Source organism: Orcinus orca, chromosome 10 (genome assembly GCF_937001465.1).
Source record: "Orcinus orca chromosome 10, mOrcOrc1.1, whole genome shotgun sequence".
In the NCBI taxonomy this organism is placed as follows: Eukaryota; Metazoa; Chordata; class Mammalia; order Artiodactyla; family Delphinidae; genus Orcinus; species Orcinus orca.
This window is the reverse complement of record NC_064568.1, coordinates 32,813,767-32,839,683: the sequence shown is the minus strand read 5'-3', so window position 1 is coordinate 32,839,683 and position 25,917 is coordinate 32,813,767. Positions and strand designations below refer to the sequence as shown.

The window sequence follows — 25,917 nt, the reverse complement described above, 5'->3', positions numbered from 1 at the left end:
ATGTCTGTCCTGATTTTGTGGCTATTTTCTATTTTACTTTCCTATATTATATGCCCAGTGGCATGTTTCCCGTGGCAACATGATAATCATTATTACTATCACTGACATCGCCATCACTGTTAAAAGAGAAAAAGTGAGGAGCAGCAACAGCTGCTTATTGAGCTCCACTGTGTGCCCATATCTGGGGGCTCTAAGTGCTGAAGACGCTTTTATTAATTCTCAGCAAGACCCCCAAGAAGATGAAAGAAAACAATTCTGAAATTTGCAAGACTATTATGGAATGTTACATTCTGTAGTATTTCATTTTACTTTAAAAATATTTATTGTATTTTTTTCAGTTATGAAAGTATAATAATATACTTTAAATTCACAGTAAATGGAGAAAATCCCCTCTATTTCTACCATCCAGTGATAACTATCATGTTTTTATGTATCGCCTGCCAGTCTTTTCCTATTTTAGATGCATATCTGGAAATCTTGTATACTGCCAATTTGAGCGAGGAGAATGTTATGGACTGAATGTCTACGTGCCTCCAGAATTTATATGTTGAAGCACTAACCCCTAGTGTGACTATATTTGGAGATGAGGCCTTTGGGAGGTAATCAGGATTAGATGGGGTCATGAAAATGGAGCTCTCATGATGGGATTAGCACCCTCATAAGAAGAGATACCAGAGAGCTTCTTTTCTCTCTCTGCCATGTGAGAACACAGCTAGAAGGTAGCCATCTGCAAGCCAGGAATAGAGCTCTCACAGGAATCCAACCATGTTGCCACCCTGATCTCTGACTTCCAGCCTACAGAACTGTGAGAAAATAAATTTCTGTTTTTTAAACCACCCAGTCTGTGGTATTTTGTTATAGCAGGCCAAGCTGACGAATGTAGGGAGTCTTCCTTAGTGACTCATTTGAGTTCTAAGCTGTGATAACTGTAGATAAAAAGAGCAGCAATAATGAGAAGGCTATGGAAAAAAAAAAAAAAAACTTCCAGAAGTTCATAAGAGCCTTCATAAATAAATGAGTCATTTTAAATCAAGATTTTTTCTGACTATAAAATTGACATGCTCATTATAGAAAACTTGAAAAGCCACATAGATAATTATGATGCCCACCCCAATCACATCACTCCAATCTACCCACTAGTAACAATTTTATTTACCCCCATGAAGGCCTTAAGACTACATGATTTCTTTAAAACATATTAAAAGATAGATCTCTATTAAAACTAATCAATATAATATAGATTTCCCCTCTTTATTGAGATACAATCTTTCAGCATTTATAAACATCTAAGTGCAATCTTTACAAGAGTTAACTGTAAATTAAGTGTGAAAGGGCCAACATTCCTTTCCTTTTTTTTTTTTTTTTGAAATTCTCATAATTTTAATGGTCAATAGCTTCTGGTTGGCTCTGGATGGTACAGGTAAACAACATACTTAATGACACCACCACCACCACCACCACCCCCGGCGCATTCACATCCCCACTGTAGCATTGCTTCCATCACATCCTGCTGCCTGGTCAGACTTCCACAGCCTCAGGCCCCCATGGGTTACGGAAATCCACATCTTAGTGTGATGAGCTAAAAAAAAAAAAACCCTGGTACACTTGTGATCTGTTATTTCTTTAAAATAACAAACGTGAAGCCAGATGCCTACCCGGGCTCCGCTGCCTCACAGAGCAGCACGGGTGCTATGCCACCTCGCGGGCCGGGCTGCCTGCTCCCCCTACTCCGTACCGATCATACAGCGCAGAGCTCGTAAATCTTCTTGACGTGGTACACCAGAGCCGCCAGTGCTATCGTGTTGTGCAGTCTCTTCCTGTGCAAGTCGTCCTTCAGGACCAGCACCACCAGGGTGGAGGAGGTGAGTGTGTGCAGGGGCAGCCGGGACAGTCTGTAGGCGTCGTACTCCACCAGGTACTTGCAGCAGGGGTCGAACTGCCAGGAGATGCCGTAGAGGGTGCAGGAGGCCAGGCTCAGCACACCCGCGGGCAGCGAGATATAGTGGGCAGAGAGATATAGTGGGAGTAATCCAGGGGCGGCGCCAGCGGGGTGAAGAGGCAGGCGGTGTCCGCCAGCACAGTGGTCTTGTGCAGGCAGTTGCCCACGGTGATCCAGCGGCCAAAATCTTCTGAGATTTCAGATTCAAGTCTAAAGTAACTATATTTACATGTATATACGTATGTATATATACATGTATAAATATGTTGTATACTGCAATACGCTTTGTAGTCCCATATTTTACACCTTAAATTCTTGATAGCGTTTGTTAAAATTTCAGGTCTTAATCATGCAGGCAAGGGGAAAAGAAACCCTCAGCTTTCCTCTCAGTCAATTTCTAAGGCTTTAAGTTAGCAATGACCACAGCTGCCAACTTCTAAATGGGTTAAAAAGGAGCTTTTCACTGGACTTCTAAAAATTACATATTGCTAAAGAAAGATCAGAATGGAGTCAGAAACATAGAAAATCCTATTGACCTATACATATCCGAGTTAAAAATCTCACCAAATGGTGGAACACATTTTAAAAATAATATTTTAACTTTTACTAATTTTCTTAAATTAACCAGCCTTTGTATTTCCTCCCAAACTTATTTTACTTTAGCCACAGATGTCCCAAAATACCAAAAAAAAAAAAGAAAGAAAAAAAGATGAAAGAAAGAAAAATGTATATTGTGGAAATCACTTTAATAAGGATCTGTTTCTTCTGTCCTTATTTATATTTCTGTTCTTACAATAAGAAGTCAATTTCAAGAACCCATACCTAAAATCATAAGCATAGAGAAAAGGAGATGGGAGAATATCAGTAAGATCTAGGGAGGAGAAGAGATGCAAAATACACAGACATATTAGATGATCTATTGATTCTGCCCAAGAAGATATTCAAAATGCTGAACCAGAGAAAGACATGAGCGGGCTTCCCTTCCCTGGTAGCGCAGTGGTTGAGAGTCCGCCTGCCGATGCAGGGGACACGGGTTTGTGCCCTGGTCCGGGAAGATCCCACATGCCGCAGAGCGGCTGGGCCCGTGAGCCATGGCCGCTGAGCCTGCGCGTCCGGAGCCTGTGCTCCACAACGGGAGAGGCCACAACAGTGAGAGGCACACGTACCGCACCCCCCCCCCAAAAAAAAAAAGAGAAAGACATGAGGAAATATAAGCATGAAAAATAAAGGCAAAGAAAATGACTGCCATGGTCACACCTTCTCTACTGCTTCAGTTTGAGGAATTCAGGGAGAATAAATTTTATTTTTCTTTTTTTAAAACCTCTAAAACTAAGATAAGTCACTAAAAACATATTTAAGGAGGACTACAGAAGGAAACTATCTCACAAGTCCTGATATGGCTCAATGTTGTACATGGATGTTGCCTTTCAAAATAGATACTAAATGCACATGCTCAGTAACTCAAGCACTGGTCCAGAATAGAGAGAAAAAATACTTAAGACATATGCTGTAACATCCTGAAAAGTGGAGTTTTAGAAGGCAGAGCAACATTTTATTCCCAATCGCCAAAGAATCTTCATAGGAATATCTTTAAATGTTATTTATAACTGATATTCTAAAATAAGTTGTGTAGTGAGATCTTCAAATACTCATCCAGATTGTGTTTCACAAAGAAGCAAGCTCTCAAAGCAGATAACTGTAGGCCTTCCTTAGAGATGGGGTAAGTGAAATACAACATAAAACAGCTTTTCCCGAAGTGCACAGAACCCAAATGCTCTGTGAAAAGGGGCTTGCAGGGTCAAGTAAGTTTGAGAAATGATTACTGGGGATTCCCAATGCATATTAGCATTAATCACTCTGGGAAGTCCTACAGCAAAGTATTCTATTTACTTTTATTTTTTCCAGTATTATTCCTCTAGAAGTCAATTCTTGGGGGAAAAAACAGAACTTTAATGATGTTAAGCTCGGGGTTATATACTAAAGTGAAGAGTCAAAACAATGATTTGGATTCTTCAAGAGAAAACTTGCCATGATTACCCCCAATTTAAAATAATTGAGGGCTTAAATATCCAGATCACCTTGTCAACTTCTGTCACTCAAGTCATTTACTGAGAGCCTGCTCTGAGCCCAGAGCAATGAAAGAACAGACATAGACTCCCATGCTCCCTGATTCAGCACTCCATGTCTCAGGTGACATTTTTCAAATAGTCTTGAGATTGGAAAAGCATGAAATTGCTTTGCTTTTATAATATTAACATATTTTGGTTAAAGATTGCAAGAATGTGGGGAACAAAGTTTCGGGGGTGGGGAAATAAACAACTTAAGTGTGTTTGCTTCATTCCCCATTAGTAAGAAAAAATATCTGAATTGAACATCACTTTAAATTACTCCTTTCCATATATTCATAAAATAATACTTGTAATAATGCTTCATTTTATACATCCAGATTATAACTCCTACTTAAAGATTAATACCCAAGACTATTTTATATCCATCATCCAAAAGATGCAAAATAGGTATCTGATGGGCAATCAATCAATCACTGGAATCGAACCCCTAGCAACCATCTACCCAATAGGCCCAGCTTGCTGATTCTGGAATCAGCCATGAGTATTAGCAAGCCAACGAGTGCAGGGATTACAGCAATGAGGATGAATGCCAGGTGGAAAGACTAAAATAAGTTTACTTTATCTTTGCTTTTATCTTTTTTTTTTTAAATAATCTCTGGATTTTTCTAGGACATGTCTGCTATAGTTGATAATAAATTTAGATACAGGAAGTTCTCTCATTCATTCAACAAATATATACTGAGCATCTATTGGGTACCGGTCACCTTGCCAGGTGTGTGAGATACCAGGTAGGTATGAACAAGATTCATGGGCATACCCCTCTACCATGGAGCACAGTCTAGATCCTTGTTATGCAAAGTGTGGTCCACAGACAGCAGCACTGACATCACCTGAGAGCTTTTTAGAAATGCAGTATCTCAGGCCACAACTCAGCCAACTACTGAATCTGAATCTCCACTTTCATAAGGTCCTCAGGTGACTTGGGTGTCCTAAATGGCTTTAGGTGTCCAACATATACAAGGGACAAGACTGATCAGTGCAAAAGAGACTAGGACAACTTTACTGGCCAAGGACATTTAGAGAAACATGAAGCTACTCTCAAGAGCTATCCAACTTGGCTTAAGTGTACAGCAACCCTAGGAGTAAACTCTCTGGAGAAGCTTTGCCAGTAAAGATGCCTTTATTACCCTCTTTGTGTTTGCCAAACATTATGTTCCCCTTAAACAGCAAGAAACAGTTTTCAATTCCTCTCTAGGAACTGTGGGCGCTGAAATGGTGAGTGGGTGGAATATCAAAAAAAGCAATATCATTTAGTCACAAAAAGTAACAATTATGTTATTGCTGAGTGTCACAATGTGCTTTCCTTTCAAATACAGGAAGAATTACTGGTTTCATTTTAATATCAGGCCAAGAAAGAAAATACAAGCATTTTTTACAGAGCATGGAACTCGCTGTGATCACATATCGGTCTACGGACATTAATCAACATACTTAGGGCCAACTGGTTTAAAGAAAAGACGTGATCTAATGTTCAGGAAACATCCCTACATAATTATATTACACTTTATTTAGAATAAAATTCTAGACTACTATAACTGGGTACCACAGAGGCTCTTGAAGGCTTAACTTTTAAAAATCATCTAATTGTAGTTGCAAACATAACTGAGCAGTCTTTGGTCCAGCTATCTGAGTAATGCCCTGCCTTTGGAAGGATTTACTGTGTGGAATTCACCGCAGTTATGTGAGCCCAAGTTAAGCGCTCCACAAAAAAGTCAACTTGGGCCTAAGGCACATTAGGAGGAAAAACAAAAAATCAAAAACTCTTCTTCTTGGCCCTTATCAAACTATAAAAAGATGATGACCTAGATTAGAAGATGACATGGGACACGCTGTTTTCTTGTGTTGCTGTTTTTGTGTTTGTCTGTTTATTCAGATGGTATCTAATTCTTTAGAGCAAAATGTACACACACAGAATCAGGCTGGGCTAGTTCAAATTAAAAGCAATTAGGGTGTTTTTGATTTTAAATTTATTTATTTATTTATTTTTGGCTGCGTTGGGTCTTCGTTGCTGCACGCAGGCTTTCTCTAGTTACAGAGAACGGGGGCTACTCTTCGTTGCGGTGCATGGGCTTCTCACTACGGTGGTTTCTCTTGTTGCGGAGCACGGGCTCTAGGCGCCCAGGCTTCAATAGCTGTGGCTCACGGGCTCTAGAGCGCAGGCTCAGTCCCCTGTATTGGCAGGCAGATTCTTAACCACTGTGCCACCAGGGAAGCCCAATTAGGGTGTTTTGATGTTTCTTTTCATGGTCTCATTGGCCTACTTCTGACTCATTCTTCATGAAGTCCATGCCCCAGGCATGCATCCTGCTGTCCTATCTCTGTACACATCACTAATGACACACAGGGAGAAGATATGACTCTAGTGGTTCTTGCTGGACACTATGTGACTTATGAGGTTTTGGTCTCCATGTATTAATTTGTTGTTGTTGTTAACAGACTAATGTCTAACAAAAAGAGCTAAAGATAAAACAATCCAACTGACCCTTAGAAAGTCACAAACCTGGATGCAAATCAGTTTTTTATGTCTTTGGGCAAGATACTGAGCTTTCCAGAAATAAGACTGTGCTCAAGAGCATGTTATGAAAATTACAAGTGATCTGTAATGCATGAAAAGTACCTATCATGGAACTCCCTCAAGAGAATAAAGGGTTGCCATTATAAGCCAACAATAGTATAGAAGTCCCTATCCATCCCCCAGTTCGGTGAGGTACACATGTAAAAGACAGTAGCTTCTATTTTTATTCCACCCTGTTTATCTTCCTGCGTTCCTAACCTTGCTAATCCTATAACCTAAGGTTGTTATGAGACTTAAATGAGTGACAACATGCACACCTTCCAGTATAATACCTAACACACACTACATGCTCTATCCTTCCTTCCTGTTTCCAGCTGTGGCAGTAGCTGTTTCTTTTTTGTCTATTTGCTCAACTTCTTTTTCTTTTAGGAACTACATCTCCCCAACTCCCTGTGGTTTTAGTGGGGTTTTCTAGTCTGACCCACAGTGGCAAGCACCATGGATCCTCTGGACGCTGACTGATCCAGGGGTGAATTCATTAAGCCATCAAGGCCAATCAGAGTTCTTTGAGGGGACTGACACAAAATCAAGGACCTGTCCTTTTGTGAGATTATGAATGATAAGAAAAATATGGGCCTGTGGCTGGTTGTGGCCTTCTGTGATAGCATGTATTAAGAATCTGCCTGGGCTTCCCTGGTGGCACAGTGGTTGGGAGTCCGCCTGCCGATGCAGGGGACACGGGTTTGTGCCCCGGTCCAGGAGGATCCCACATGCCGCGGAGTGGCTAGGCCCGTGAGCCATGGCCGCTGAGCCTGCGCGTCCAGAGCCTGTGCTCTGCAGCGGGAGAGGCCACAACAGTGAGAGGCCCACGTACCGCACAAAAAAAAAGAATCTGCCTAAATGATGGGGCCTTATAATATCATTTGAACAGCTAGGTCTATCTGAATCATCTACTCTCCATAACATCAAAATACAGTAGCACGGTTTCATTCACTTGTAACCAGAAGAGTACAATACACAAGAAACAGTGTGAAAGAGAACAAAAAATATAGTTAGATATAATATTTTATAAGAACACAGGCAAGTCAGAAATGGGCAATACCACCATAGAAGAGTCAAGAAATCTCCAGAAAGCACAGGACTCTAATATGGGATATGGAGATAGATAAGAACAAGATTATCAAGAAAATTAAATGTTTTCCAGCCAGAAGTAATAATACTTGCAAAGTCAAGAGCACTCAATGTGATGTCCAGCACATAATATTTAATTAATATAAGTTGAAGGAATAACAGAACAAGTATGGACCATGTATCAAGGAAGAGTAAGACAGGACTGATTAAAAAGTATAGATCACTTTTAGTTGCAGTGAAGTAGGAAATAAAAGGAAGATGGGGCTGAATGATAAGCAGTCTTCAGAATCAAGCAAGGAGTCTGCACTTGAATCTGACTGGGAATCATTTATAAACTGGTAAAAAGAAGGCAATAAGGGGCTTCCCTGGTGGTGCAGTGGTTGAGAGTCCGCCTGCCGACGCAGGGGACACGGGTTCGTGCCCCGGTCCGGGAAGATCCCACATGCCGTGGAGCGGCTGGGCCCGTGAGCCATGGCCGCTGAGCCTGCGCGTCAGGAGCCTGTGTTCCGCAACGGGAGAGGCCACAACAGTGAGAGGTCCGCGTACCACAAAAAAAAAGAAGGCAATAAGATGGCTTCGGAAAGTTAATAATAAAAACCAAAGCTAAAATGGAAGTTGCAACACTAGAAATGATGGTGAAAGAATTCTCAGATATAGTTGAGAATCAAGTATAGTAAAAACAGTGGAGGAATCACCAAAAGAAAGATGAGTAAAAATTGATGGAAATCATGAACAGATGCCACCTGGAGCACAGAAACCAGGTCTGGCAAGTCCCTGTGTGGACAGGGGTTAACTCTTTAGTTGCTGGATTTGGGGGGTCCCAGGGTAAGAGCTAGAGTGGGACGGGTACTCTGAGGGTTTGGGGTAACCATAGAACTATTTCAATATTTTAACAATCAGTATAGCTATACCTATGCCTCTCAGTTGAGTATCAGCCCTACATAGAAAGCTGCTGCAATTAATAGCGAGAGTTTCCTACGTTTCCAATGCATGGAAGGGAGCACTGGCTAACCCAAAATCACATCCATGTGCCTGTGAGACAGCCTAATACAGAGCCTCTCCAGTACCAACCTGTGGACTAGGTGCATCAGAAACTACTTTTTTGTGGTTGTGTGTGTGTGTGTGTGTGTGTGTGTGTGTGTGTGTGCGCGCGTGTGTGTGTGTGTTTTAACTAACAATGACTTGGCCTCTAAAGACATTCCCTTTAAGGACAGGGTGACACAAAGCTCTGTATCTATTTGCAAGTTCCTTGGGCTGGGGAAAAACACATCAAAAGATTTTTTTTATGCCTACATTTTCTTCCCCATTTATGCTACAATATAAATATGTATGCATTATCTGAATATACAGACAGGAATAGCATAGGACAGAAGCAAACAATGTTTCTCCATTCTGGTACTAAAAACGGATTAATAACAACATCAGCATGTTGTTGTATAGAACAATAACAACATGTGTATTGATTACTAAGGCAAGCACTGTGCTAGAAAATCTCATTTAATCTTGCCCATAACCCTATGAATTAAGTATTTATTTTACCTACTTTATAGGTCAGGATATCCAGAAAAGGGAAATAACTTGCCTAAGATTTTCTCTTTTGTTGAAATAACTTTCTGGACTCAAGAGGGTGCCTTATCAACAAACCAAAACTTTTAACTTCCATGTGCCTGTAAATGTTCTACTAGACCAGAAACACAGTATATCCAGTCAGCCAACCCCCAAACACTAAACCAACTCTGGGCTCGGAACTTATTCCCTTATTCCTTTTCACCTCAAACAAGGTTGACTATGCCGCCCCAGCCAATCAGATGCTTTCTATTTTTCTCTTCCTTGTCCTCTTTTCCTTATCCTGTAAAACCTTCCTACCTTCCACCCCATTTTGCAGTTCTCCAAATGAAGACTGCCTGCTTCATGATAACACTTCATGAAGTGCTTGTTTGTATCACCGTAATTATCTTCTCTAATCATTTTTTAAACACCTTTCACAAACTGGAATGATTCCCTCCACATAGCCTTCTCTTGAATAGGAGTGAGGAGGCCACACACTGTGACCTTGCTGTTCCCAGGACTATCTCAGGACAGACTGGCCTCAGAGACAGTCAGCCACCTAGAAGCTGGGCTCTTTTGGTCCTTTCCTCCACACAGTACTTTTAGCCTTTAAAGATCACAGAGCAAGGTCAAAAGGAAACAGTGAAGATGTTGGGAAGAGAGGAAAAGGAGGAAGAAATTTCAGAAACTGCTTCCAGATGACAGGGTAGCCCCTCGGTGTATGCAGCCTGCCCTCCCAAGGCTGGATCCATGTTATCTTTCACAAACATTTGAATACAAAGAATGCTTGAATTCCCAGAAATTCAGTGAAATACTACTTTGCAAAATTGTGAATGCATTTCAGGGAGTAATAAAAAGACGGACACCTGACACTTCTATTCTCTTCCAACACTCTTTGGGAAAAGATCAGGTGAAAAAGTTCTCCTTACTGGCCTTCTAGCAACCTGAACTCACTCTTCCAATTCCTTTTAACACTCCCCCAAAGCCCCCAACAGCCCTGGTTTGGGGCCTCATTCTCAGGATCTCCAAAACATACTGCAAATCCTTCTATGTTCAACAAGCTTGTCTCATGGAAAAAGCAACAGGCGGCAGAGGAATTCAGGCCACCCCAAGTCACCAACAAGGCCTGAGGGATGTGGAAAGTGGACCATGCCTTAGGGATGAGGCATGTGACGGCCGGTACACTGTCATTACTGAAAGTTGAAGGGGGAGTTCACTTGAGGCCTGTGGTTGACTTCTCAACTCCGCTGGAGGGGGGTGCGCACGTCAATAAGGAAACTGCAATGCCTAAATAAACAATAAGCTGGGAACCTGAGCACCAGCAAGGGAGAGGGCAGGGGCTGCTGGCCTGAGCAGAGCTGGCCAAGATGGAGCAAACAAAACAAAGCTTTAAACTTTGCAAGAATGCCATGTCAATTCAGACTCCCCAGGCAGGCCCTTTGAGAGCCCAAATTGCAGGTCACCAAACCTCCAGACTCAGTAGAATTTTTAAAGCAGGACACTTTGTTCAATCCCTTCATTTGCCAGATGAGAATAGTGAGAGCCAGAGGGGACAAGTGACTTGCCAAGGACCCAGCAAAGTCCCTGGGTCATTTATTATACCACAGGCCTACTGGGAGTTGCTATTTTTTTCTCCACTGGTTTCTCATTTCAAAGACACTTATAAAGTCTTTCCACATGCAAACTGTGCTAAATTCAGAGCTAAGACTCTGAAGTAAGCTTGTTAAATTCTTTCTCTCTGGTGGTCCTTGCTCAAAGGTACCACCTCTATTTTTCTTTTTTAAACAGGTAAAATTCAATTTTCAGACTGAAAAGGAAGGGATGGAGGAGCAGAGAATTCCTTGAGCATCTATTGTATGCCAGGATTTTCCCACACCTTAAGACATTTTAATTCCCACCGCAACTCTGCGCAGCCTGGTATCATGGTCCCATCTTACAGAAGAGAAAGCTGGACTTCAGAGAAGCACTAAGTGGCAGGACCAGATTCTCAATTTCCATAAATAACATAAGCTTCTCCACTTTGGAGCCTTTTCAGTTCAGCAAAAGAAACCAGAATAGAAGAAACTGTGTATCTTTAAGACTTTTGATAGATGGTTTTTCTTTCAACAAACTTATTGATGTTTTTCCTAAATTATAATTCCTGATCATCCCTATATAATGAATGCACACTACTGAAAACATAAAAATATAGGGGGGAGAAAGAAGAAAAAAATCCTTTCTAATCTCCCCTTCTAGAATTAGTGTCAACATTTTGGTACATTTTTTTCCCCAAGCTTTTATTCCACACTGATAAATATAACCTCTTTATATATTATTAAGACTCTAACTACTATACACCTTAGAAATGCATCTCCTAGTTGGTTATTCTATAATTCATTTTATTTTTTAATCTTTGAGTAACCAAAGTTATTGACCCTTTCTTTTATAATATCTTCATTTTTTAATAATGGCTTTATTGATATACAATATTTATAACATAAAATTCACTTTTTTAAAGTGTACAATTCAGTGATTTATGCAACCATCACCACGATCTAATTCCAGAATAGTTTCATCACCCCAAATTGTTGTACCTATTAGCAGTCACTCCTTTTTCTCCTCTCCCCTTAGCTCCCTGCAACCAGTAATCTACTTTCTATCTCTATGGATAGGCCTATACTGGACATTTCATATAAATGGAATCATATAAGATGCCTTCTGCAACTGGCTTCTCTCATTTAGCATGTTTTCAAGGCTCATCAATGTTATAGCATGTATCAGTGCTGAATAATATTCCACTATATGGATATACCATATTTTGTTTATTCATACAAGATAGTGAACATTTGGGTTGCTTTAGGTTTTTGACTATTATTAACAATTATAATATGAACATCTGTGTATAGGTTTTTGTGTGTACACGTTTTCGAGTTGTTTGGGTGTATATGGTAACTCTACATTTAACATTTTGAAGAACTGCCAAATAGTTTTCAAAAATGGACTGAACCATTTTAGATTCCTACCATCAATACATGAGGGTCCAGCTTTTCCACATCTTCCCAGCACTTGTTATTGTCTGTCTTTTTATCTTAGCCATCCTAGTGGGGGCTAAGTTTTATCTAATTGTGGTTTAGATTTGCATTTCCCTTTTGACAAATCACAGTGGACATCTTTTCATGTCCTTATTCGCCATTTGCATGTTTCCATTGAAGAAATGCCCATTCAAATCCTTTGCCCAATTTTTAATAGCATTATTTGTCTTTTTATTTTTGAGTTTTTCTTCCTTTATTTTTCAATGAACTTTGTAATTAAAGTATACTATACATAGGAAAGTAGCCAAATCACAGGTTTTCAGTGTGATGAATTATAATAAAGTGAACATGGCTGATTACATACAAACCATAACATAAAATAGAATATTACTTCTACTCCAGAAGCTTCGTTCACTCCCCCTCCCAACCTCCCCACCCTCCCTCCTCCTCCAGATTAACCACTATCCAGACATCTAACACCATTGATTACTATTTTTGGAACACATATAAACAGAATCATATTGTATGTATTCTTTTGTGTCTGGCTTCCTTCCACACCATTTTGGAGTTATTCAATTATGTTGTTACATGAAGCAATAGCTTGGTCCTTCACATTGCCATATAGCGTTTCATTGTATGAATATTTCACTATTTATTTATCCACTCCACCGTTGACAGCTATTTCATTTGTTTCAAGTTTTTGGTTATTCCATATGTAATTATGTTTTGTACCTTCTATTTAAATTAGGTCTTGCTTACCATTGTTAGATTTGCTCCTAGATAGTGTGGGTTTTTTAATACCATCCTAAATTATATTGTTTTCTAAATTTCATTTCATAATTGTTTGTCACTGGTATGCAGATGATTCATTTTTGTATACTGACCAGCTGTTTAAGTTCATTTATTAATCTAGTAGTTTATATATGGATTCATTGAGATTTTTTACACACAAAATTATGGTGCCTGTGAATAAAAGGGCTTTATTTCTTCCTTTATAATTCTTATACCTAGGATATCCAGAATATTGTTGAGTAGAAATGATAGTAATAGGCATTCTTGTCTTGTTCCTTATATTATAAGGAAAGTTTTATATATTTTACCATTAAATATGATACTTGCTATAGCTTTCTTGTATCTACCTCTTATCAGATTAAAATTCTCTCCTAATGTAAGTCTGATAAAAGCGTTTTTTGGGTTTTTTAGCATAAATGAATGTTGCATTTATCAAATGTTTTCTCCGCATTCACTGAAATTAATTTTTCTCCTTTATCCTGTTAATGTGGTAAATAACATTGATATCCAAATATTAGTCCAACCCTGCCTTCCTGGAATAAGCACAACTTGGTCACTGTCACTACATTCAGTTCACTAGAATATTTTGCACTGATCTTTATGATAGATTGTTTGTAATTTTCCTTTCTTGTAATGGCTTTGTTGGGTATTGATATCAAGGTTATACTGGATTCATAAAATAAAATGGGAAGTGTTTCCTCTTTTTCTATTCTCTGGTATAGTTTCTGTATGACTGATACCGTTTTTTCTTCAATGTCTAGTAAAATTCATTGAAGAAGCCATCTGGGACTACGGGATTTTTTGTTTGGTTTGTTTTTTAGATTTTTTTTTTTGGTGGTAAGGTTTCAAATCATAGAAACATTTTCTTTAATATACAGGACTACTCAGATATTCTGGATATTCTGTTTCTTCTCATCCAGTTTTGATAAGTTGTATTTTTAAAAGAATTAATCTAAAATTTCAACTTTATTATCACAATGTTGTTAATAAAATCCCCTGATATTTTTAAAGTCAGTAAGATTGATAGTGATGCCCCCTTTCAATCCTGGTATTGTTTGTCTGTCTCTATTTTTCTCAATGATTCTGACCAGGAGATCTGTTAATCTCTTCAAAGAATCAGTGTTTAGCTTTTATATTCCCCTGTTGTATATGTTTGGTTTCTATTTCATTAATTTCAGCTTTTATCTCTATTATTTCTTTTCTCCCACATTCTTATGCTTTCATTTGATGTTCCATTGCTTTTTACATTTAAAAAGTCTTCTCTCAACCAAACTGAATGACTTGCTCTTCCCCAGACACGTCTCATAATTTCCAACCTCCTTGCCTTTGCTGATATGGTTCCCACTGTTTATAAATAATCCTTCTACCCACTATCAAAATCATGCCATTTTTTTCAAGGCCCTCCCCAAATGCTATCTCCTCCAAGAAGCATTCCCTGTCCCTCTCTTATTTGATATCCTCTGAGTCTCTGCAGCCCATTTTGCTGTTCTTAGGTCACTATTTAGATCCAGGCTTATATACTCCCTTCCACTAGCCCCTTAAAGACTGAGCGCTCACTTTTTCTGAAAGGCCCACCATGGTGCTGTATACAATATAGCTGCTTGGTAAGCACTGGTATTTGTAATTCAACTTCAGGAGTTATAGTCACACAAAATAAACTTGTTTATAGCAGGAATTAGCAACTCAGACATTTAGATTCAAACACATATAAGAAGAGTTTGGGCAAAAAAAAAGTCTCACTTTTTTAATCTTTCTTGCTTCTAAATGACAACCATATATCATCCAGAGCTAACATTTAACTTGACATTTTGCTTTTTCTGGCTATCACTTAAAACCCACATTTTTCCCCTTATTTAAGGAAAATAGTTTAAAAAAAAAACACAAAACCGTGTCCCATTTAAGTTGAAAGATGAGAAAATGAAGACATTTCTCAAGAAAAAAAAAAGCTAAAGGATAATTTCTGGTATCATAAGTGGATAGGGCACATCAAAAACACAGGGCTTTGCAAGTTTAAATGAGTTATGCTCCACACTACTATAAAGGCTTCAGGGCAAGACTTAAAACTCAAGGGAAAAAAACAGGGCATATGTTGGCTGTAGGGTACATATTTGGAGCCCCATGTGCAGGACTGATAACATATACATGTAAAAAGGATGAATCTTGCCTTACAGCGCAATGTACAATATTGCCCCTTTCCAAATATATCAAATAGAACTTTCCAGCTCTCAGGAGCTGCCTCAACCTGTTCTATGATGCAAAACTCAGTGCCTAATTTCCAAAGTGTGGAAAGAAAAACTAGTTGAACTGATGGGTCCTCTTCAGTAAAAGCAGACTGGAAGAGTAGAGAGTCTAAGAACTTCAGAGAAGAAACCCATGTTCAAATCTCAGCTGCCAACCTACCAGCTGTACGACCTTGGGCAGGTTGCCCATCTTCTCTAAACCATGGCTTTCTCATCTGTGAAATGGGGCTAATTTTACCTACTCGTAGGTCATACGTCAGATGCCTTGCACCTGACTCCACATGTGTGGAGTGGTGTTCGGGCTATAGCTGTCACTGGTGATGCAGGTGGTAATTTTGTTGTTATTGCTGTTTTTCTGTTTAGTAGCCACAAAAGGAGCTATGGCCTATTTTTAAGGCCTAAAAAGCCATCAAACTGGCTTGATTAGAAAAAACGAGGCTTGACACCAATTTGCTACAAACACATCATCTTGGGAGAAGAAACAATGCTGAGTGCAGTGTTTAGACTCACATAAGTAACAGTTCAAAATATGGATGAAATAAACTGGGGTAGGCCCTAGAGCCAAAGAAAACATTTAAGCCACTTCATGGTATTCCTGACCAGATCCCAAGACTCAAATTAAATTCACACTAGGAAATGGGATACTTTCAATGGCCAAGGTTGGAATTTGAAATCTCTCCCTTCCTAGCTATGAGATGTTGGGAAAAGTTACCAAGTAGTTCTTGCCTTCTCCATGTTCCAGTGTAACCCTTCCATGCCTGGTGAAACTGAATTGACTGAATTTGATCAAACACCAAGTTATCTCTTAAGAGAAAATCAACTCAACTACAGGTCAGTCAACCCCATGCAGAAGAACAGCAGACATCTGCCTGAACACAAAGATAAGGCTTGGTTTTTAGTTTTAAAAGCAAAAGATCAACCTCACCATAGAGTTAGCACCTGAATGCAAAGTCATATTCTTTCATCAATAGCACATCTACAAGGCAGCAATTTCGTCAAGCTCAATCTTGAATTGCTTACTACTCAGTTTCCATAGAAAAGCTCATTGGTGTAAATGTTACACAAGAACCACCACTCATGACACACAAGTGCAGCGGCTGGTCATGTGACGAGAAACCTAAATAACTACAATTCTCACTTCAGTTACCACAGAAATATTGTCACATAGTCACATTATACCCCTAACTTCTTAATCCACTTTAGTTAACAAGTTCACCAGATCAAGTACATTTTCTGTGACTCTTACTAAAACGCTTATGTCACTCATGTATGTCCCATTTGATAAATTCTGCTGAATTCAGTGCTAGCATAAAGTTTGTTTTTCTTAATGAATGTCATTTAATTTATTAAAGCAAATGAGAATTAGGAAATTCCATGCTTTTTCTTACAGCCTGAGCTGTTAAATTTGGAGTGAAGGTTTATGCTCCATTCTCAGTAATTATTATTATTATTCTAGGGTTGGTTCGTTTTTTCACATTTTTTAAAAACACAACTTTCTCCCTGTCCCTTCCTTCTGTGATTATTGGAGATGCTGCAGCCATCTTGCTCAGACAGGCAGAAAGGGGCTGTCTGAAAACAGAGCTCATGTGAAGAAAGCTAAAATAAGAGATGGAATGAGAGAAAATGGAATCTGTTAACATCTTTTGAGCCCCAGGATCAAGCTATGCCTGAAGCAATACCGGTTTTTCCAGTTAAGTGGAAAGGATACACTCCTTTTAGGCTTTAGCCATTTTGAATTAGATTTTCATTCACTTAGAAGTTTTAACTAACAAAGAAAAAAAAATTTGAGATTATCTGACAAGTACTGTCACTACTCTAATTCATTTTTGTTAAAAAAAAAAAAAAAAAAAGAAAAAGTTGGGGGGGACTTCCCTGGTGGTGCAGTGTTTAAGAATCCGCCTGCCAATGCAGGGGACATGGGTTCATTCCCCGGTCCAAAAGATCCCACATGTCGCGAAGCAACTAAGCCCGTGCGCCACAACTACTGAGCCTGCTCTCTAGAGCCTGTGAGCCACAACTACTGAAGCCTGTGTGCATAGAGCCTGTGCTCTGCAACAAGAGAAGCCACTGCAATGAGAAGCCCACACACCGCAACGAAGAGTAGCTCCCCCTCGCCACAACTAGAGAAAGCCCGCACACAGCAACGAAGACCCAACGCAGCCAAAAATAAATAAAATTTTTTTAAAAAACTGGATAGAGCTTTACGAATGAACCCAAGAAAGTAAAACTTTTGTTTATGTCATGTCAAATTTATAATAAAAGTAGGTTAAAAACACATTCTTTCAAAGGAATTAACATTAAAGAAAAAAGAGGAAAGAAGCCCTTTTAACTACCTTTTTATTCACAGTTCTCCATAAGAGCAGAAAAGAGAAGCTAAGAATCTTTAGACACAAAAGCAAGAAACGGAGGAGTACTGCAACATTTACGAGAAAACTAACGTTTCCGAAAAACACATGCAATGTTCTAAGTGCAAACCTGGGACATACCTGCCAGACCAAACCAAGATCAAAATTAAAACTTGGAGCTTCCTGCAGTAAGATAAATCACAAATAACTTCATTCGCTTTGCTTCCTTTTATTTTCATTCAGGTGACTTTACCCCCCCTGGTTCAACTGGCTGGCAGCAGCCGTGATGGCTGCAAGTGAATTGCCCCCACTTTGGTGTGTGCAGATGGCCCTCCCTGACAGGCATATTTTCACAACTCTAAAAGCCCAGAGGGGTACATAGAGATCTACTAGAACTACCAGACTGTGGTTCTAAAAGTGCTTTCATTTGGACAAGATTTCACAGATGTTCACAACAAACACCTTTCTTGAGTTGATGCAAAGCATATTTTTGGAGAAGATGAGGAGTCACAATTTCACCCTCAGTTTCTCTAAGAAGCAAGGGAAAAGTAGGGGTTAAGTTCTAAACCTTAACTCGTGTCATCTCCCTGAAACTAAAGGTCCAAATTACTCTAGGAAAGCTCCTTTTAACTTCAGATTTTGCCAAGGCACTAGATGATATTGATGTTTACCCAAGGTGTTTAAATTAAAATACAACCAATGTCTCAAGTCCCACCCATCAGGTTTAAGGGTCAGTTCTATTTGGTAGTCAACCCTAAGTCTTGTAAAATATGGCTTTCCAATATTCCCTCCAATTTCAAACAGATATAATATACAAAATCAGAAGAGATTACAGGCTCTATCACAACCTACACACATGGCTGAGGAGATGACCCTCTACCAGCTGCCTCCATAACTCAATTTATGCATGTTAAGTATAGATGCTAATGGGACCCAGACTTCTCCACTGACAAAACAGAAGGCAGTGCTTTGTAAATTAACACACAACCAAAAGACAATAGAAAAACTCCAGACTCAGTTCCCTGACAAGTATATAAGTATATTGACTATCAATGTCCTAAAAATAAATGTGTTCTTCTACAAATCAGGATCACTGGCATCCATTTAAAAAAAAAACCCTCTGGACTCAATTTACTGATAACATATGGATGTGAATGTGCCCTAAAAATTATATTTTATGCCTTCTCATAGTAGATAGCCTAAATGAGTGCTTTATTTACTATTTTTTGTTTTCTAATAAAACATATGATGCTAAAAAAGAGTAAGCTATAATCAGAGTTTCTACTTATAAAAGTCACAAAAAATTACTAATTGTACGGAGAACTTTATCAGGAAAATGCCCACTGCTCTGGGATAGATGTCATTCCTGGTTTCTCCAAAGATTTTTGAAACTCAATCTTTGCTTTTTTTTTTTTTTAAAGATAATTAGGAAATAGTTCTATATACATCCTCTTCTATTACTAATTGTGCTGGAACTGGGGAGGGAGATATGGAGGTGGGTAGAAGGAGGACTAAATGACTCTTTGCAAAAAAAATAAAATAAAATCTTTTGTCTTGTCTTTTTTTCTTTTAAGCCTTAGCCAAGTTTCAAGTTTGGTTCCAATGTGAAGTGAGGATGAAATCTCAGTTATGAGATTCTACACTCCCCCACAAGTATAGAATGGTAAGTTTATTTTCAAAATAGCGCTAAGTAAAAATTACACAAATTCAAAATGAATTGATGAGCCAATATTAGCTTTTTTTAAATCTTACTATCATTTGATCCCTTTGATAATATTTTTCAAACCAATTTGCTACAAATGCAGTATAAGTGCCTCGAATCATGTAACCTCAGTTAGGGGACATAAAGTTTTAAAGCAAATGTTCTACATTATTTCCACAAAAATCCACTTGGATGAAGACACTGTCATTGACTAGAAAAAAAAAATACGAAGTCAGAATTGTACACACCAGGAACTCAGTAGCTCGTATTAGTTTCTTTTTCCCCAGGACTTGGGAATTTGGGGGCAGACAATTCAAAATCATGTGCTACAAGACAGAAAAATCATTACCCTATCAACAAGTTTCAGAAGTCTTTTGTAGGATGATGGTGACCAGCAAACTCTCAAATGTTAAACTTATGCATGAAATAACCAGATTGCAAACATCATCATTATAAATTTTTTTTCTTCAGGGAACAACGTAAATCAAGAATTATTTATTCTTAAGATAAATACTATTTGCTTCCTTCGGTCAAAAACTAGAAGTAAAAAGACTTCAAATTTCTATCAACTGACAAAGCAACTGGCTTTCATTTAGACCTGTTTCTTTACAGCTTGCTCATCATTATTTACTTCATTATTCTTTAAATGCCCTAAATCCATGCAGGAGGATCTTTGCTTCTTTTAAATATCTCTATGCATCCACTGCTAAATAGAATACCTTGTGAGTATTTAATAAATTATTGTTAATTCCAGACTTGGTTAGGAGAAAATACTGGAGTCATAAGAAAGTATTCTTTGGAAAGTAAATTTTGCTGATAGCATAATTTTAATCATTTAACGCCTCCATTGCATGTACAACAACTTCTCTTTGCAAATCTTAGTTTCTCAAGGTATCTTTTCATTGTAATGTGAATGGGAGGAAAAAAAGAATTACTCTAGCTTTAGAAATTTACTTTTAAAGCACATACAAAACCTCTCTTAGGGTTGAAAGCATTGGCTATGCTCTGGAAATCAACCCAGCTCCTTTAAGACAAGGGATACTTGAGCCCTTTATTCTTTTGCCCAGAAAAGGCATCCTAATTAAAGGGCCAATAAATTAAATGCACCAGAGAAGGCCAAAAAAAAAAAAAAAAATCAAGAAGAAAAGCACCCACCAGGGTGTCTAGAGAAAAACACAAGGTTCATTTCACATGTTTGTGTTAGGCACCATCAAGTTTAAAACAAACTCCAGGGGAACAGCTGTTTTTGAGAAATGTGAACAGCTCCTACCTTCATTTCAATGACAGTCTGGAGAGCCTTCGTCTTGGCTGGCTCTGGCTGAAGTTGGCTTCTTCGGTGTAATTCCTGGGGAGGAACACGATAGAAATAAGCCTGACGGTTCATCCTTCCGTTATACCATGACCTTTACACAGGTACCACTCAGCCCACCAAGTCCAGGCTCGCTGTGTACAGACATAAACAAGCCACAGGTGCCTCTTCCCCCACCCTCTTTAGCATCCCTCCTGCCTGGAGCCTGCGTTGCGGTGAAAAGCTCCTGTCACATGCGCTATTTCTGAAACTTCCATCAATAATTAATGTCAACTGTGACAAAGCCAGCAAGTAATCATAGTCCAAATACTGTTCAACACTGGGGCTGTTGCCCAGCCATCAAATCATAGTTTAGTAAATTACATTACTCCGCGCTCCCAATACAAACACAGCAAGGAAACGGAGGAAAGAAAATGACTAACGTAGTTGCAAATCTGCTGCACGGGTGGCATTTTGCTACTGAAGTAGGTTTGAAATGAGCAATTTAAAACATTTTCAGTACAACTGTGTCACTTTTTGGAGTGAATTGGTCTGATGAAACCCTATGAATCTCTTGCTTCCTAATTTACAGTTTCAGTCCTTGTTCAAATCACATCTGTATGTGATATGCTTATGCATTCATGATGCCAAGAAATTAAAACTGGCATTAATATCAACAGTGTTAGAGGGGAGAAAAAATGGTTAAATCCAGATGTAGACCCAGTAACTTCTTTAGGTAAAAAGCAAAAAAACATTACAATTTTAAGCTTCAAGGCTTACTTTTTACATGCCTCTTCTCAAAAAGAAATTAAAAAAGAGTCTGTCAAAACTTTGCAAGATTGATTTGGCAGAAGAGATAAAGTTTGTTCAGTTCATGCTTTGATTTCCTTAATGATAATTATCAACACTTTTATGAAAGTAGGCCATGACAGGAGTAAACAAAAGTCCTCATGCATGTCCACACTGCTGATACAATTACTCACCTACAATTACTCACCTAAGTGAGTAATTGCACCTATGGAGCAATTCCATTAAGACTTATTTGACTTATAAGTCACCTATGGATAATTCCATAAGATTTATTTGCTTCCTGAAAAGTCATTTAAAGTCGACATGGAGTAGTTTTAGGTCTTTACATTCCATTGGACCGCCAACATTTCAAAACACAGAAAAGAAAAACCTTGGGTGTTAAAGAAGAGGGCCAACATAATTTCTGGCTTTATCTAAGTAAAGACATTAAAATTAACCCTACGTCCACCACTACCATCTACTATCATCACCATTTCATTAAGATAGAACATATTTATGTAAAAATTGTCAGAATAACAGAATTGCACACAAAAAGATAGTCCTTCCTGGATTCCAGGATAAGAAAACAGGCAACCTTTCACCCATGTCCTATTACATTGTTCTTATTTTCCAGCAGTCCAAGAAGACTTGGTCAAGGGCCAAGGTGCGTAAGTCTAGAGATCAGTACTGGGGAATTACTGCTACAGCTCTGCACTGTAGCATATTTTCTTCTCAAAGTCATCACTGGCACACAAAACTACTTCTCAGACTTCAATCTGAGCAGAACTAGAATTAGTGCTTCCTCATTGTTCAAAATGGCCTCAACATCAGTTAGGACATTTTTGCCCCTAACGTATTTCTGGAAGGGGTGAGGTCAAGTATGACTGACTCCAGTTCCAGCACACCACTGGGCACCTCACATAAGGACTTCAGGCTAAAAAACAGAGCTACTTAGCCCTCAACATAACTTCCAAGATTGTTGGAGTTCACTAGACCAATAAAATCTTATAGATGACAAAACAGAAAGTAAGTCACTTGTTAGAGTTGTTCCACAGTAAGTGGTAGGAGTAACACATTTCATAGGTCACCAATTCTGATACCATGTGGCATCAAAAACATCTTAATGAAAAAAGCTGAGAATGAAATTCATGATAATTTCATACCATAGCCAGTCAAGTTCCAGAATAAAAATCATATGATAATTTGAGGAGAGAGGTTAAGATTGTATAAAACAAAAATAATCATGAAGCAACTAAGCAACACAACAAAAATAAAACCATAGGGTAAAGACATGTGCCGTTACAATTTCTGCCAAGCACGAAAAGATTTTTAACGGCAAACGTGCAATGACAAAGCTAAACTTGTAGCAATAGTTTTGCAAAAATGAAAACAGAGTTCTCTTTGCTATAATTATACGAGTTCTATTATAATATAAACCAGCTCAAAATCCAGATTGGGCCCTCACCCTCTCTGTCACTCCTTAAAAAAATAAAATCTCCAATTACCCAAGAAGTGCAATATTCCTACCTTAACTACATTATATTTCAATCAATTCTGGCTTCACAGTTTCTGAGGATCACCTTAATTCTTAAGGTGTCAGGTAAGTGAAGATTATAAGCCACCTGCAGACTTTAGGGATTGTCTGAAAGTCCCATCTCAGACACTTTATCCATCTCTGAGATTCAGGATCATTAAAATGCACACCCTGACTGCGGTAGAGAGGACCAGTTGCCCAACAAAGATTTGTGTGCCTCTTCATCAGTGTAGAGCTATTGCTAGGAAGTACCACCACCACCACCCTTGTATCCAGGTGAGACCATGTGACCTATTTCTGGCCAGTGGAATGTGGGTAAAAATGAAGAACTCAAGTCCATAAAAACCTCCTACCCTGTCCTCGACTCTCCCTCTTTTCCTGTCTGCTGACTAGAAGTAAAGGACTTCAAGACCCAAGAAGATGGCAGAACCCCAAGATAAAAGGAACCTGGGTTCCTGAAATGCCATGTGAAGAGTCTGCTGAACACCCACACTGGATGGTGGAGCACAGGAAAAATAAATTTCTATTAAGTTAGTCTCTGCACTTTCAGGCTTTATCTGTGGAGATCCCAGGGCTCTCTGCTTTAACTACTGCAATGGCTGGAAGGAAAAATAATACCTACCTAGTCCTGTATTGTTTGTTGCTTTTGAATTACAGAAGGGATGTTAACGTGTGAGTGCTTGCCAAAGTTTTCTAAACTGAGAGTAAGATGAGTTGGTTGCTGGTGCTCCAACTATCCTTAACCATCTGAAAGATGCACCCATTAGGCACTGATCTTAAATAACTAAAGAATTTCCCCAGCAGCATGTGGTGTAGGGATGCAAGAGGACAAGATTTAACTTACTCTAGAAGTTTTTAAATGACACTATTAAACCATCAAGTGAAGTGGTTCTGTGCTTTTCTGGGTCACTGATCTCTGTAAGAATCAGACGGAAGCTGTGGATTATCTCCAGAAATGGACACAAAAGCACGCATAAACAAATTTTATACCATTACCGCTGGTTCAGAACGCCTGTTCCAACACCCAAGAAGTTCATCTTGGAAACAGACTACAGGCTAAAAACCACTTAATTGAGATGAAAGAGAACCGCATGGGGAGTGGGGAGCCAGGACCCTGTCCAGACCCAGCCTGAGACCTTGGTCATGCCCCTTCCCCTCTCTGATCAGTAAAATAAGCAGCTTTATGAGTGAGTTTCTAATGGCCCTTCCAGCTCTGAGAACACCCAGATTTTTAATAGCAGCTGATTCTGAAAAGCTGATCTCTGGCTGATATTTCTACTCACACTCATTCTCCATTTCAAAAACAGAATAAAAATAAAAGAAGAAAATTGGATATCTCATTGCAACACTGATACCGAGGTTATTTTTCTATAATCTAATGACTAGGTTGGCCTGAGCTGGTCTAACACTGCCAGCTCCTCCAGCTGTTCAGCATGGAAATATACCAAGACCCCAGAATTTTGAGCACGAAATCTCAAGTGGTTCATCAGGATGACATTACTTGGCAGTTAATGAGAATCTGAAGTCTAGTGAGTTAATCTGGATAGACACTAGCATACAAGATGAGCTTGACAGAATAATGTTTGCACATACCATATACTTTCTCCAGTAGACCAAAAAAAAAAAAAAAATCAAAACTTAACTTTCTCTCTAAAGGTAATTTACTATTTTTATCTGGCCTTTCCACCTTACCGTTCTGGTACTCTACTGCTATGTAACAAATCACCCCAAATTTTAGTGGTGTCCAACCACCACCATTTTATTATGCTCATGAATTCTGGGTCAGGAATTCATAAAGGATAGAGTAAGTAAGGCTTGTTTCTAAAGCATGGTGTCAGAGGGCGGGAACAGCTGGGGCTGGTGGATCCACTTCCAAGATGGCTTCTCCACCCATATGTCTAGGGCCTTGGCTGAAAAATAACTTGAAGTCTAGGTTTAGCTGGAATTCTCAATCTGATCAACTATATATGGCCTCTCCATGTGACCTGGGCTTCCTCACAGCATGGCAGCCTCAGGGTACTCCCCACCTCCTACATTGAGGTGTAAAGATTCCAAGACCAAGTGTTCCAGCAAATAAGCCAGAAACTGCATGGTCTTTTATTACGTAACCTCAGAAGTCCCATAGCATCACTTCTGCAATGTTATGTTGATTAAAGCAGTCACAAGCCTGCTCAGCTTTCAAGGAAGAGTGCCAAAGATTCTGAAGCCATATTTTTAAATTGCCTCTTTTAAGGAACAAAACCAATTGGAGAAACCAACAGGAAAGAAACACTATAATCTCAGCAACAACTCAGGTCAGTCTTAAGATACAGCAGAGTTTCATATATTCAAAAAATAATTTGATGCAAGGGATATAGGAAATACAGCAGTAAACCAAATAGACAAACATCTCAGTCCTCATGTGTTTTTTCATTTCAAATTCCAATTGGAGAGAGGCACAACAATTTAAAAAGGTGACTAAACCAGTTTGTCATAAGTGCTGTAAAGGAAAATAAGTCATGAAGGTGGAGTGGGACATTTGGGAGGTGAGGGATTGATAGCCATTTTAAATAGGGTGATTAGGGAAAGCTTCAGGAAAAGGTGACATCTGAACAAAGATCTAAAGGAAATGAAGGAACCAGTTGTGCAGATATTCCAGGCAGAGGGAATAGTAAATATTTACGTACATGGCTAGAGCTGCATAAGGGATTGGGAAAGTAGTTGGTCGGAGAAGTCCAGGGGTGGGGGATGATGGGAAGATAGGTATACATTTGGAGTCCACTGTAGGGATACCGGTTTTACTCTGAGAAAAATGGGGATCCACTGGAAGGTTCTGAGGAAAGACAAACCATGATATGGATATGATGCACATTCATAAAGGATTACTTCAGCTATTGGACTGAAGTATGGTTTTGGATTGAGGAGGGAGGTAAGAGAAGAACCATAGGGCCTAGTAAGAAGAAACTAGAATAACC

At 39.0% G+C, this 25,917-nt stretch overlaps 1 protein-coding gene and 1 pseudogene across 5 annotated transcripts in view; both read right to left on the bottom strand.

The window, feature by feature from the left end:
* ERC2 (ELKS/RAB6-interacting/CAST family member 2) overlaps nucleotides 1-25,917 on the bottom strand; it is a 962,057-nt gene that overhangs the window by 661,005 nt on the left and 275,135 nt on the right. For all 5 annotated transcript variants that reach the window (XR_004482334.2, XR_007479446.1, XR_004482336.2 and 2 more), the window contains exon 4: nucleotides 20,623-20,697. Coding sequence is in view for 1 of the 5 variants with exons in the window: in XM_049715281.1 (XP_049571238.1) it covers nucleotides 20,623-20,697 (75 nt within the window). In the remaining 4 variants the exon portion in view is untranslated. The remainder of the gene's footprint in view (nucleotides 1-20,622; nucleotides 20,698-25,917) is intronic.
* LOC105747900 (transmembrane protein 11, mitochondrial-like) lies at nucleotides 1,345-15,495 on the bottom strand (annotated as a pseudogene).